Source organism: Panulirus ornatus, chromosome 17 (genome assembly GCF_036320965.1).
Source record: "Panulirus ornatus isolate Po-2019 chromosome 17, ASM3632096v1, whole genome shotgun sequence".
Classification (NCBI taxonomy): domain Eukaryota; kingdom Metazoa; phylum Arthropoda; class Malacostraca; order Decapoda; family Palinuridae; genus Panulirus; species Panulirus ornatus.
This window is the reverse complement of record NC_092240.1, coordinates 57,369,488-57,383,716: the sequence shown is the minus strand read 5'-3', so window position 1 is coordinate 57,383,716 and position 14,229 is coordinate 57,369,488. Positions and strand designations below refer to the sequence as shown.

The 14,229-nt window shown below is 41.6% G+C and overlaps 1 protein-coding gene across 5 annotated transcripts in view; it reads right to left on the bottom strand.

The window, feature by feature from the left end:
- The window catches only part of Rich (Guanine nucleotide exchange factor subunit Rich), a 349,449-nt gene that overhangs the window by 90,798 nt on the left and 244,422 nt on the right, over positions 1-14,229 (bottom strand). For all 5 annotated transcript variants that reach the window (XM_071672678.1, XM_071672679.1, XM_071672681.1 and 2 more), the window contains one exon: positions 6,947-7,078. In XM_071672678.1, coding sequence (XP_071528779.1) covers positions 6,947-7,078 — 132 coding nt within the window. The remainder of the gene's footprint in view (positions 1-6,946; positions 7,079-14,229) is intronic.

Sequence of the window (14,229 nt, the reverse complement as noted above, 5' to 3'; positions counted from 1 at the left end):
TAGGTGTCGTTCACTACTGGAAGGAACATAACAGTAGGTGCCATACACTACTGGAAGGAACATAACAGTAGTTGCCATACACTACTGGAAGGAAGATAACAATAGGTGCCATACCCTACTGGAAGGAAGATAACAGTAGGTGTCGTTCACTACTGGAAGGAAGATAGCAGTAGGTGCCATAAACTACTGGAAGGAAGATAACAGTAGGTGCCATTCACTATTGGAAGGAAGATAACAGTATATGCCATACACTACTGGAAGGAAGATAACAGTAGGTGCCATTCACTATTGGAAGGAAGATAACAGTATATGCCATACACTACTGGAAGGAAGATAACAGTAGGTGTCGTTCACTACTGGAAGGAAGATAACAGTAGGTGCCATTCACTATTGGAAGGAAGATAACAGTAGGTGTCATACCCTACTGGAAGGAAGTTAACAGTAGGTGCCATACACTACTGGAAGGAACATAACAGTAGGTGCCATACACTACTGGAAGGAACATAACAGTAGGTGCCATGCACTAGTGGAAGGAAGATAACAGTACGTGCCATACACTACTGGAAGGAAGATAACAGTAGGTGCCATACACTACTGGAAGGAACATAACAGTAGGTGCCATACACTACTGGAAGGAAGATAACAGCAGGTGTCGTTCACTACTGGAAGGAAGATAACAGTAGGTGCCATTCACTATTGGAAGGAATATAACAGTATATGCCATACACTACTGGAAGGAAGATAACAGTAGGTGTCGTTCACTACTGGAAGGAAGATAACAGTAGGTGTCGTTCACTACTGGAAGGAAGATAGCAGTAGGTGCCATAAACTACTGGAAGGAAGATAACAGTACGTGCCATACACTACTGGAAGGAAGATAACAGTAGGTGCCATACACTACTGGAAGGAACATAACAGTAGGTGCCATACACTACTGGAAGGAAGATAACAGCAGGTGTCGTTCACTACTGGAAGGAAGATAACAGTAGGTGCCATTCACTATTGGAAGGAAGATAACAGTATATGCCATACACTACTGGAAGGAAGATAACAGTAGGTGTCGTTCACTACTGGAAGGAAGATAACAGTAGGTGCCATTCACTACTGGAAGGAAGATAACAGTACGTGCCATACACTACTGGAAGGAACATAACAGTAGGTGCCATACACTACTGGAAGGAAGATAACAGTACGTGCCATACACTACTGGAAGGAAGATAACAGTAGGTGTCGTTCACTACTGGAAGGAAGATAGCAGTAGGTGCCATACACTACTGGAAGGAAGATAACAGTTTGTGCCGTTCACTACTGGAAGGAAGATAACAGTATGTGCCATACACTACTGGAAGGAAGATAACAGTAGGTGCCGTTCACTACTGAAACGAAAGTAACAGTAAGGGCCATTCACTACTAGAAGGAAGATAACAATATGTGCCATTCACTACTAGAAGGAAGGTAACAGTAGGTGTCGTTCAATACTGGAAGGAAGATAACAGTAGGTGCCGTTCAATACTGGAAGATAATAGTAGGTGCTGTTCACTACTGGAAGGAAGATAACAGTAGGTGTCATACACTACTGGAAGGAAGATAACAGTAGGTGTCATTCAAAACTGGAAGGAAGGTAATAGTAGGTGCCGTTCAATACTGGAAGGAAGATAACAGTAGGTGTCATACACTACTGGAAGGAAGATAACAGTAGGTGCCATTCACTACTGGAAGGAAGGTAACAGTAGGTGTCATTCAATACTGGAAGGAAGATAACAGTAGGTGTCATACACTATTGGAAGGAAGATAACAGTAGGTGCCATGCACTACTGGAAGGAAGGTAACAGTAGGTGCCATTCACTACTAGAAGGAAGGTAACAGTAGGTGCCGTTCAATACTGGAAGATAACAGTAGGTGCCATACACTACTGGAAGGAAGGTAATAGTAGGTGCTATACACTACTGGAAGGAAGGTTACTGTAAGTGCCGTTCACTACTGGATGGAAGGTAACAGTAAGGGCCATACACTACTTGAAGGAAGGCAAAACTAATGGCCATACACTATTGGAAGGAAGGTAACAGTAAGGGCCATTCACTACCGGAAGAAAATAATAAATATATATTTTCTCTATTCATCTTATCATACTTGATCACCGTTTCCCGCGTCAGTAAGGTAGTACCAGGAAACAGACGAAAAATGGCCCATCCACTCATATACCCATATCTATACAAAAACACCCATACATGCACATACATATACATATCAACACATACATACACATACATGGACATATACATATATACACATGTACATATTCATACTTGCTTGACTTCATCTATTCCCGGCACTACCCATTCCCACAGGAAACAACATTGCTACCCGGGTACCTGCTTCAGCAAAATAGCGCCAGGGAAACAGACAAAAAGGCCACATTCGTTCGCACTCAGTCTCTAGCTGTCATGTGTAATGCACCGAAACCATAGCTTCCTATCCACATCCAGACCCCACAGACCTTTCCATGGCTTACCCCAGACATTTCATATGTCCTGGTTCAGTCCACTGACAGCACTCGACCCCGGTACACCACATCAATCTAATTCACTCTATTCCGTGCACACCTCTCACCCTCCTGCATGTTCAGGCCCTAATCACTCAAAATCTTTTTCACTCCATCCTTCCACCACCAACTTGGTCTCCCACTTCTCCTTGTTCCCTCCACCTGTGACACATATATCCTCTTTGTCAATCTTTCCTTGCTCATTCTCTCCATGTGTCCAAACCATTTCAACACACCCTCATCTGCTCTCTCAACCACACTCTTTTATTACCACACATCTCTCTTACCCTTTCATTACTTACTCGATCAAACCAACTCACACCACATACTGTCCTCAAACATTTCATTTCTAACATGTCCACCCTTCCTCTGTACAACCCTATCCATACCCCATGCCTCACAACCATATTATATTGTTGGAACTACTATTCCTTTAAACATACCCATTTTTGCTCTCCGAGATACAGTTCTCTCCTTCCACACATTCTTCATCACTCCCAAAACCTTCGCCCCCTCCCCACCCGGTGACCCACTTCCATGAGTTCCATTTGTTGCTAAGTCCACTCTCAGGTATCTAAAACACTTCACTTCCTCCAATTTTTCTCCATTCAAACTTACATCCCAATTATTTTGTCCCTCAACCCTACTGAACTTAATAACCTTGCTCTTACACACATTTACTCTCAACTTTCTCCTTTCACACACTTTTCTAAACTCAGTCACCATCTTCTGCAGTTTCTCCCTTGAATCAGCCACCAAAGCTGTATCATCGGCGAACAACGACTGACTCACTTTCCAGGCCCTCTCATCCACAACAGACTGCATACTTGCTCCTCTCTTCAAAACTCTTGCATTTACCTCCCTAACCACCCCATCCATAAACATATTAAACAACTATGGGGAACATCACACATCTGTTGCAGACCTTCACTTGGAACCAATCACTCTCCTCTCTTCCTACTTGTACACATGCCTTACATCCTCAAAAAAAACTTTTCACTGCTTCTAGCAACTTACCTCCCACACCAAATACCCTTATTATCTTCTACAGAGCATCTATATCAACTTTATCATATGCCTTCTCCAGATCCATAAATACTATATACTAATCCATCTGTTTTTCTAAGTATTTCTCACATACATTCTTCAAAGCAAACACCTGATCACACATCCTCTACCACTTTTGAAACAACACTGCTTGTACCTAATCTGATGCTCCATACATGCCTTCACCCTCTCAATCAATACCCTTCCATACAATTTTCCAGGAATACTCAACAAACTTATGCCTCTGTTGTTTGAACACTCATCTTTATCCCTGTTGCCTTTGTACAATGGCACTATGCATTCGTTTCACTAATACTCAGGCACTTCACCATGATCCATACATACACTGAATATCCTTACCAACCAATCAACAACATAGTCACCCCCTTTCTTAATAAATTCAACTACAATACCATCTAAACCTGCTGCCTTGTCGTCTTTCATCTTCTGCAAAGCTTTCACTACCTCTTCTCTCTTAACCAAACCATTCTCCCTGACCCTCTTGCTTTGCACACCACCCCAACCAAAACACCCTACATCTGCCACTTTATCAACAATAACATTTAACAAGCCTTCAAAGTACTCACTCCATCTCCTTTTCAATCAATCACTACCTGTTATCACTTTCCCCTTGCCCCCTTCACCAATATTCCCATTTGTTCTCTGGTCTTCTATACGTTATTCACCTCCTTCCTAAGCATCTTTTTATTCTTCCTAGAGTTTAATGATACTATCTCACCCTAATTCTTATTTGCTCTCTTATTCAACCCTTGCACCTTCCTCTTGACCTTCTGCCACTTTCTTTTGTACACCTCCCAGTCATTTGCACTCCTTCCTTGTAAGTATCATCTAAACGCTGCTCTTTTCTTTCATTAACAATCTTACTTCTTCATCCCACCACTCACTACCCTTTCTAATCTGCCTACCTCCCACCTTTCTAATGGCACATGCATCTTTTACACATGCCATCACTGCTTCCCTAAATACATCCAATTCCTCACACACTCCCCTCACATCATTTGCTCTCACCTTTTACCATTCTACACTCAATCTCTCCTGTTACTTCCTCACACAAGTCTCCTTTTCAAGCTCACTTACTCTCACCACTCTCTTCTCCCCAATATTTTCTCTTTTTTGAAAACCTCTACAAATCTTCACCTTCACAAGATAGTGATCAGGCATCCCTCCAGCTGCCCCTATCAGCACATTAACATCCAAATGTCTCTCTTTTACATGCCAATCAAGTAACACGTAATCTGATAATGTCTTTTGACCATCTCTCCTATTCACATACAAATACTTATGTATATCTCTCTTTTAAACCTTTTAACCATTTCTCCAACTCACATACAAATACTTAAGTATATCTCTCTTTTAAACCAGGTATTCCCAATCACCAGTCTTTTTTCAGCATACAAATCCACAAGCTCTTCACCATTTCCATTCACAGCACTGAATACCCCATGTACATCAATCATACCCTCAACTGCCACATAACTCACCTTCACATTTAAATTACCCATCACTAATATCTGGTATCATGCACCAAAGTTGCTGACACACTCACTCAGCTGCTTCCAAAACACTTGCCTCTCAAGATCTTTCTTCTCATGACCAGGTGCATAAGCACCAATAATCACCCATCTCTCCATCCACTATCAGTTTTACCCACATCAACCTAGAACTTACTTTCTTACAATCAATCACATACTCTCACAAATCCTGCTTCAAGAGTAGTGATACTCTTTCCTTAGTTCTTGTCCTCTCACCTCCCCCTGATGTAAATTTACTGCTAAGACTTTTCCAAACCATTCTACCCCTTTATCCCTGAGCTTCGTTTCACTCAAAGCCATAACATCTTAGTTTCTTCCCCCAAACATACTACCTATTTCTCTTTCCTTCTCATCTTGGTTACATCCACACACATTCAGACACCCCAATCTGAGCCTTCAAGGAGGATGAGCACTCCCCACTTGACTCCTTCTTCTTAGGGAAGCAGTGATGGTATGTGCAAGAGGGGCAATAGGTATGTGAAAGGTGGGAGGTGGGCAGATCACATAGTGGTGGGATGAAGAATTAAAGTTGCTAGTGAAAGAGAAAAGAGAGGCATTTGGGTGGTACTTACAGAGGAGTGCAAATGATTGGGAGATGTATAAGAGTAAGCAGCAGAAGGTCAAGAGAAAGAGGGCAAATGAGAGTTGAGGTAAGAGAGTATCATTAAACTTTAGAAAGAATGTTTTGGAAGGAGGTAAATAATGTGTGAAAGACAAGAGAACAAATTGGAACATCAGTGAAAGGCACAAAAGTGGAAGTGATCACAGGTAGAGAAGTGAGGAAGAGATGGAGTGAGTATCTTGACAAACTGTAAAATGTGTCTGATAATAGAGTGGTAGTTGTGGGGTGTTTTGGTCATGGTAGTAGGTGAAGAGAGAGAGTCATGGAGAATGGTTTGGTAAAGAGAGAAGAGATGGTGAAAGCCTTGCGTAAAATGAAATACAGCATGGCAGCTGGAGTGGATGGTACTGCTGTTGAATTTATCAACAAAGGGGGTTACTATGTTGCTGATTGGTTGGTAAGGATATTCAGTTTATGTAAAGATCATGGTGAGGTGCCTTGGGATTGGCAGAATGCATGTATAGTGCCACTGTATAAAGGCAAGTGGGATAAAGGTGAGTGTTTAAATTACAAAGATATAAGTTTGTTGATTATACTTGGTAAGCTATATGGAAGGGTACTAATTGAAAAGGGTAAATGCATGTGCAGAGCATCAGATTGGGGAGAAGCAATGTGGTTGGAGAAATGGTAAAGGATCAGGCGTTTCTTTTAAAGAATGTGTGTGAGAAATACTTAGAAAAACAGATGGATCTATATCTAGCACTTGTGGACCTGGAGATGGCATACGATAGGATTGATAGAGATGCTTTGTGGAAGGTTTTAAGAATATATGGTGAGGGAGGTAAGCTACTAGAAGCAAAGAAGTTTTTATCACAAGTATAAGGCATGCGTTCAAATAGGAAGAGAGGAGAGTGAATGATTCCAAGTGAAGACTGATCTGCAGCAGGGGTATGTGATATTACCATGGTTATTCAATTTGTTTATGGAAGGGGTGGTGAGGGAGGTAAATGAAAGAGTCTTGGAAAGAGGGATGAGGATGCAGTCTGTTGGGGATGAGAGGACTTGGGAAGTGAGTCAGATGTAGTTGCTGATGATACAGCATTGGCAGCTGATTCGAGTGAGAAACTACAAAAGTTGGTAACTGAGTTTCAATCTAGGCCAAGCCTTGATGAGGAATTCTTTGCATGACTGCAGCCTTGACCATAAAAGAAGAGAAAATTAAAATCATCTTTATAATCTTACCTGATGTAACAAGAGTTCAAGCGCATGAGGAAAGTAGGGTAAATCTCTGCAAGTGCTAGCAACCTCCCACGCATGGTAGCCAAGATTTCTTCGTAGTAGTTGGCGTAACAAATGATGGAGGTAGACTTGACTCTGTAACAGACATATGGGATATAAAACAAAAAATTAAAGCATATTTTATATGCAATATGACACACATTAAATTTCAAATGTAGTATACATCAAAACACATCATACCATACTATGCAATAATAAATCCCACTTCCGGTCATGACAATACTGAAAAAATCTGAGGTACTTTTGCAAAGGGGTTTCAAGTCACCTAAAAACTAGTGGTTTTGGAGACATAAACAATTAATTCATTTAGATGGTCGTGTGCTACTAACCAGATTTTCTACTGTCCTAATACATACAACATCTCCAATAAAATTCCACTTGAAAGGCTATCCAAAATAGATTTCTGCAGCAGTTGTATGTTTTAGCTACATGTGTTAGTACTTATCCTATTCATGCCGAACTTCCTTTACAAACATCAGCTCACCATTTTTGCAAACTACAACCTTTTCTAATGTAATTCTTTCCCATACTGATAATGTCATATACAATTTTTGCTCCTATTTTTCAACACAACATCTAAACATTTCTCCATTAACAGTTTCCAATTTCTCTTGTCAAAACATTGTACATACATTTCTTATGCAATAATTTTCATTTTCTCTTAACACTTTAGCTTACCATATCTCTGATGTTTCAATATTCAAAGAACACAAAATTCATCAACTGCCACAATATATTATTTATTTATATTCATTATACTTTGTCGCTCTCTCCCGCGTTAGTGAGGTAGTGCAAGGAAACAGACGAAAGAATGGCCCAATCCACCCACATACACATGTATATACATACACATCCACACACTCACATATACATACCTATACATCTCAACGTATACATATATATATATATACACACACAAACATATACATATATACAAATGTCCATAATTCATACTGTCTGCCCTTATTCATTCCTGTTGCCACCCTGCCACACATGAAATGAAAACCCCCTCCCCCACATGTGCGTGAGGTAGCGCTACAAAAAGACAACAAAGGCCACATTCGTTCACACTCAGTCTCTAGCTGTCATGTATAATGCACCGAAACCACAGCTCCCTTTCCACATTCAGGCCTCACAAAACCCTCCATGGCCCACCCCAGATGCTTCACATGCCCTGGTTCAATCCACTGACAGCACGTTGACCCCAGTATACCACATTGCACCAATTCACTCTATTCCTTGCACGCCTTTCACCTTCCTGCATGTTCAGGCCCCGATCACTCAAAATCCCCTTCACTCCATCTTTCCACCTCCAATTTGGTCTCCCACTTCTCCTCGTTCCCCCCACCTCTGACCCATATATCCTCTTTGTCAATCTTTCCTCATTTATTCTCTCCATGTGACCAAACCACTTTAAAACACCCTCCTCTGTTCCCCGAACCACACCCCACCATTAACACACATCTCTCTCATCCTTTCACCACTCACTCGATCAAACCACCTCACACCACATACTGTCCTCCAACACCTCACTTCCAGCACATCTACCCTCCTCCGCACAACTCCATCTATAGCCCACGCCTCGTAACCATATAACATTGTTGGAACCACTATTCCTTCAAACATACCCATTTTTGCTCTCCAAGACAACACTCTTGACCTCCACACATCTTTCAACACCCCTAGAACCTTCTCCCCCCTCCTCCACCCTATGATTCACTTCCACTTCCATGGTTCCATCTGCCACCAAATCCACTCCCAGATATCTAAAACACTTCACTTCCTCCACTTTTTCTCTATTTAAACTCACCTCCAATAAACATATTCTATATATCCTTTCACTGTTGTTATCATCAGCTGGAACCCCATACCTGCCTATCACCTCTCTCTATCTTCCACCCAACCATTCAAGTCAGCAGTCACACATTGTTTCTCCTGTGGATAAAAAACCTTAACTGCAATGTCTAGTCCTCCCAAATGAGTATGAGCACCTTCCTCTTTCCAATCCTTCCATGATCCATTTACAACTGACATTACATGACACAAATACTAATAATAGTCAATTCGAACAAGTTTCACTTGAGTTCCATAACTAATGTCCATGAGCTTACATATGAATATAGTAATATTCATTTTCAAATCACTCAATCTTTCTTTAGATTTTTTGCAGAACCATCTGCACAATCAAACATGTCTGATATGATGCTCTTCACTTCATTCCATTCACAAGTCCCTCTACTTTTCAACTTCATTACAAACAAAACCAAAATATTCAAACTTCCCTTCCTACGGGTACTGACAACTTCCATCCTCGGCGTTACCAGACTCTACCCACTTAAGATTACAACACCCAAAAGTCATCTTTGGCAAGACTGTTACTGGAAGTAGTTTTGTTTAGGAGCTGCTCACTCCAGGTAAGTATACATTTCCTAGCTACTGAAAGTCCTGCACACTTTAGGAACCTTTAGATAGGTCTTGTGTAAAGCCAGGGCTCTTTCATAGAAATTGGTCCTCAGGTAATTACAAATATTTATTTATACTTATTATACTTTGTCACTGTCTCCTGCATTAGCAAGGAAGCACAAGGAAACAGACGAAAGAATGGCCCAACCACCCACATACACATGTATATACATACAAATAAATACAAATAACATCCACTCTTACATTATTCCTTTCTCTGTTAGCAATCCTTTCCCTCTCAGCATTCCTCACTCCCACTTATCCAATCCTATTCCACAGCATTCTTCTTCCAGTCAACAATCCTCTCCATCAGATTCTCCTCCCTGTAAGCAATCTTTTCCATCACCATTCTTTTTCCTACCACCATTCCTTTCCACCACCATTCTTCTCCCTATGAGCAATCCTCTCCACCAGTGGTCTTCCTGTCTGCATTCCTCTCCACATCAGCCATCCTCTCCATCAGTAATCTTCTCTCTGTCAGCAATCATCTCCATCAGCATTCTTGTTCCTATCAGCAATCCTCTCCATCATTATTCTGTGTCAGCAATCCTCTCTATCAGGATTCTTCTTCCTACCAGCAATTCTCTCCATAAGTGCTTTTCTCCCTATCAGCATTCCTGTCCCTATGAACAATCCTCTTTATCAGCATTCTTCTCCCTTTTAGCATTCCTCTTCCCATCAGAAATCCTGTCAATCTGCATTCTTTTCCCTGTCAGCATTCCTCTTCCTGTCAGCAATCCTGTCAATCAGCATTCTTCTTGTTAGCATTCCTCTTCCTATGCACAATCCACTCCATCAGCATGCTTTTCCCAATCAGTATTTTTCTCCCTGTGTGCATTCCTCTCCCTGACAGCAGCCATCTTTTCCATTCTCTTCTGTTAACCCAGATTTTTGTCTCTACCTTGGTATCTTCTTTTTCACTAATTCATAATTTGTTTTGATTGGTAATGAAGCCTCGGCTTTTTCTTTCATCTTTCAGAATATTGCTGCTAGCAGTTACAATATTTACTTTAAAGATACAGGTTGAGATCCCTAATCCAAAAACCCAAATTCCTATAAAATCCTAAACTTTTTGAGCAGCGACATGACAATACAATAGTGGAAAATTCCACACCTCACTTGCCCATGCTAGGCTCTGATGCTCTGTTGGCACCAGTTTGTTACAAACCATCATCACCACCAGACCTACACACATTACTCACTGTATTTTTTGCTTATTCTCTGCTCTGTGGCACAAAGATATTTTTGAAAATGTTGGAAAGGCCTGCAGATAATGAGGCTCCAGTTGTTCATTAACTGACTAATGGTGAAATTGTTGAAATACTTCTGAATCAAGGTGATCATGATAAGAGACATTGAAGATGACTTTGTTGACATTAAAGAAAAAGTGCCTAAAGATGAGATGGTAAAAATGTGTGATGTCCTTACTGAAGGACTAGAGCAGCATGCATTCATAACAGAACAAGAAATCATATCAGCTGATACAAAGATACTTTTAAGACAAAAACCATTGTTAATGAGGCATATAACTCTAAAGGAAACATTCAAAAAAGCCATTTAAAAATGCTGAGGTAGTGACGCCTTAGCTTTCTGATGGTTCAGCATTACACAAACATTGTTTCATGAGCAAAATTATAAAAAATAGAAAAGCAAATGGATTTGTATGTAGCATTTATGGATCTGGAGAAGGCATATGATAGAGTTGATAGAGATGCTCTGTGGAAGGTATTAAGAATATATGGTGTGGGAGGCAAGTTGTTAGAAGCAGTGAAAAGTTTTTATCGAGGATGTAAGGCATGTGTACGTGTAGGAAGAGAGGAAAGTGATTGGTTCTCAGTGAATGTAGGTTTGCGGCAGGGGTGTGTGATGTCTCCATGGTTGTTTAATTTGTTTATGGATGGGGTTGTTAGGGAGGTGAATGCAAGAATTTTGGAAAGAGGGGCAAGTATGAAGTCTGTTGGGGATGAGAGAGCTTGGGAAGTGAGTCAGTTGTTGTTTGCTGATGATACAGCGCTGGTGGCTGATTCATGTGAGAAACTGCAGAAGCTGGTGACTGAGTTTGGTAAAGTGTGTGAAAGAAGAAAGTTAAGAGTAAATGTGAATAAGAGCAAGGTTATTAGGTACAGTAGGGTTGAGGGTCAAGTCAATTGGGAGGTGAGTTTGAATGGAGAAAAACTGGAGGAAGTGAAGTGTTTTAGATATCTGGGAGTGGATCTGGCAGCGGATGGAACCATGGAAGCGGAAGTGGATCATAGGGTGGGGGAGGGGGCGAAAATTCTGGGAGCCTTGAAGAATGTGTGGAAGTCGAGAACATTATCTCGGAAAGCAAAAATGGGTATGTTTGAAGGAATAGTGGTTCCAACAATGTTGTATGGTTGCGAGGCGTGGACTATGGATAGAGTTGTGCGCAGGAGGATGGATGTGCTGGAAATGAGATGTTTGAGGACAATGTGTGGTGTGAGGTGGTTTGATCGAGTAAGTAACGTAAGGGTAAGAGAGATGTGTGGAAATAAAAAGAGCGTGGTTGAGAGAGCAGAAGAGGGTGTTTTGAAATGGTTTGGGCACATGGAGAGAATGAGTGAGGAAAGATTGACCAAGAGGATATATGTGTCGGAGGTGGAGGGAACGAGGAGAAGAGGGAGACCAAATTGGAGGTGGAAAGATGGAGTGAAAAAGATTTTGTGTGATTGGGGCCTGAACATGCAGGAGGGTGAAAGGAGGGCAAGGAATAGAGTGAATTGGAGCGATGTGGTATACCGGGGTTGACGTGCTGTCAGTGGATTGAATCAAGGCATGTGAAGCGTCTGGGGTAAACCATGGAAAGCTGTGTAGGTATGTATATTTGCGTGTGTGGACGTATGTATATACATGTGTATAGGGGTGGGTTGGGCCATTTCTTTCGTCTGTTTCCTTGCGCTACCTCGCAAACGCGGGGGACAGCGACAAAGCAAAAAAAAAAAAAAAAAAAATTACCTTTAGGCTATGTGTATAAGTTGTATATGAAACATAAATGAATTTTGTGTTAAGACTTGGGTCCCATCCCCAAGATATCTCATAATCTATTATCCATCATAACAAATGTGCAAAACAAGATGGTATGGAAACAAAGGGGCTAGAGCCAAGACATACCTCAATGTTCCGACCGTTCAATAGTCTTCCACAATAGATACTGATTACAGCATTCGGCAGGACCACATTCCCAACAAGTGATGGTCACCCGGTCAGACACCTTGATTGGATCACTTGTCCTGCTACCTCCACTTGTTCACAGTAATCTCCACTGTCTGATGTGACCAGTAGATGAAACCAGACCTTGTGTTGATGTTGTCTTTGGTAGTGATGTAAGTCGCTTTCAATGTCTTTCTTATTTATTTGCTTAGGCCCTTGTGCAGTATTCTCACCTCTTCACATTACATGGATTTGCAGCAACGAGTTCCACTTTGTTTACATCATGCAAATCTCAGCCCGATGTAAGCAGAGCAGAACTTGTCACTGCAAATCCAAGTAGTGGGACGAGGTGAGAATACTGCACAAGGGCCTAATCAAACAAATAAAAAAGACATTAAAAGCAGCTTACATTGCTACCAAAGACAACATTAACATAAGGTCTGGTTTCATCTGCCAGTTGCATCAGGCAGTGAAGATCATTGTGAACAAGTGGAGGTAGCAAGAGAAGCGATCCAATCAAAGAGTGACATGCCAAGGCAACCAACTGGATGACCATAATTTACTGGGGAATATGACCTCACTGAATGCTGGAATCAATATCTCCTGAGGAAGACTGACGAATGGTCAGAACGTTGAGGTATGTCTCAGCTCCGACCTGTTTGTCTCCATACCATCCTGTTTTCCATGTCATTATGTTATTTATTTTTATTTTGCTTTGTCGCTGTCTCCCTCGTTAGCGAGGTAGCGCAAGGAAACAGAAGAAAGAATGGCCCAACCCACCCACATACACATGTATATACATACACGTCCACACACGCAAATATACATACCTATACATCTTAATGTATACATATATATACACACACAGACATAGACATATATACACATGTACACAATTCATACTGTCTGCCTTCACTCATTCATATATATATTTATTTTTATTTATTTTGCTTTGTCGCTGTCTCCCGCGTTTGCGAGGTAGCGCAAGGAAACAGACGAAAGAAATGGCACAACCCACCCCCATACACAATGTACACACACACACGCCCACACACGCAAATATACATACCTATACATCTCAATGTACACATATATATACACACACAGACACATACATATATACCCATGCACACAATTCACACTGCCTGCCCCTATTCATTCCCATCGCCAACTCGCCACACATGGAATACCATCCCCCTCCCCCCTCATGTGTGCGAGGTAGCACTAGGAAAAGACAACAAAGGCCCCATTTGTTCACACTCAGTCTCCAGCTGTCACGCAATAATGCCCGAAACCACAGCTCCCTTTCCACATCCAGGCCCCACACAACTTTCCATGGTTTACCCCAGACGCTTCACATGCCCTGATACAATCCACTGACAGCACGTCAACCCCGGTATACCACATCGATCCAATTCACTCTATTCCTTGCCCGCCTTTCACCCTCCTGCATGTTCAGGCCCCGATCACTCAAAATCTTTTTCACTCCATTTTTCCACCTCCAATCTGGTCTCCCACTTCTCCTCGTTCCGTCCACCTCCGACACATATATCCTCTTGGTCAATCTTTCCTCACTCATTCTCTCCATGTGCCCA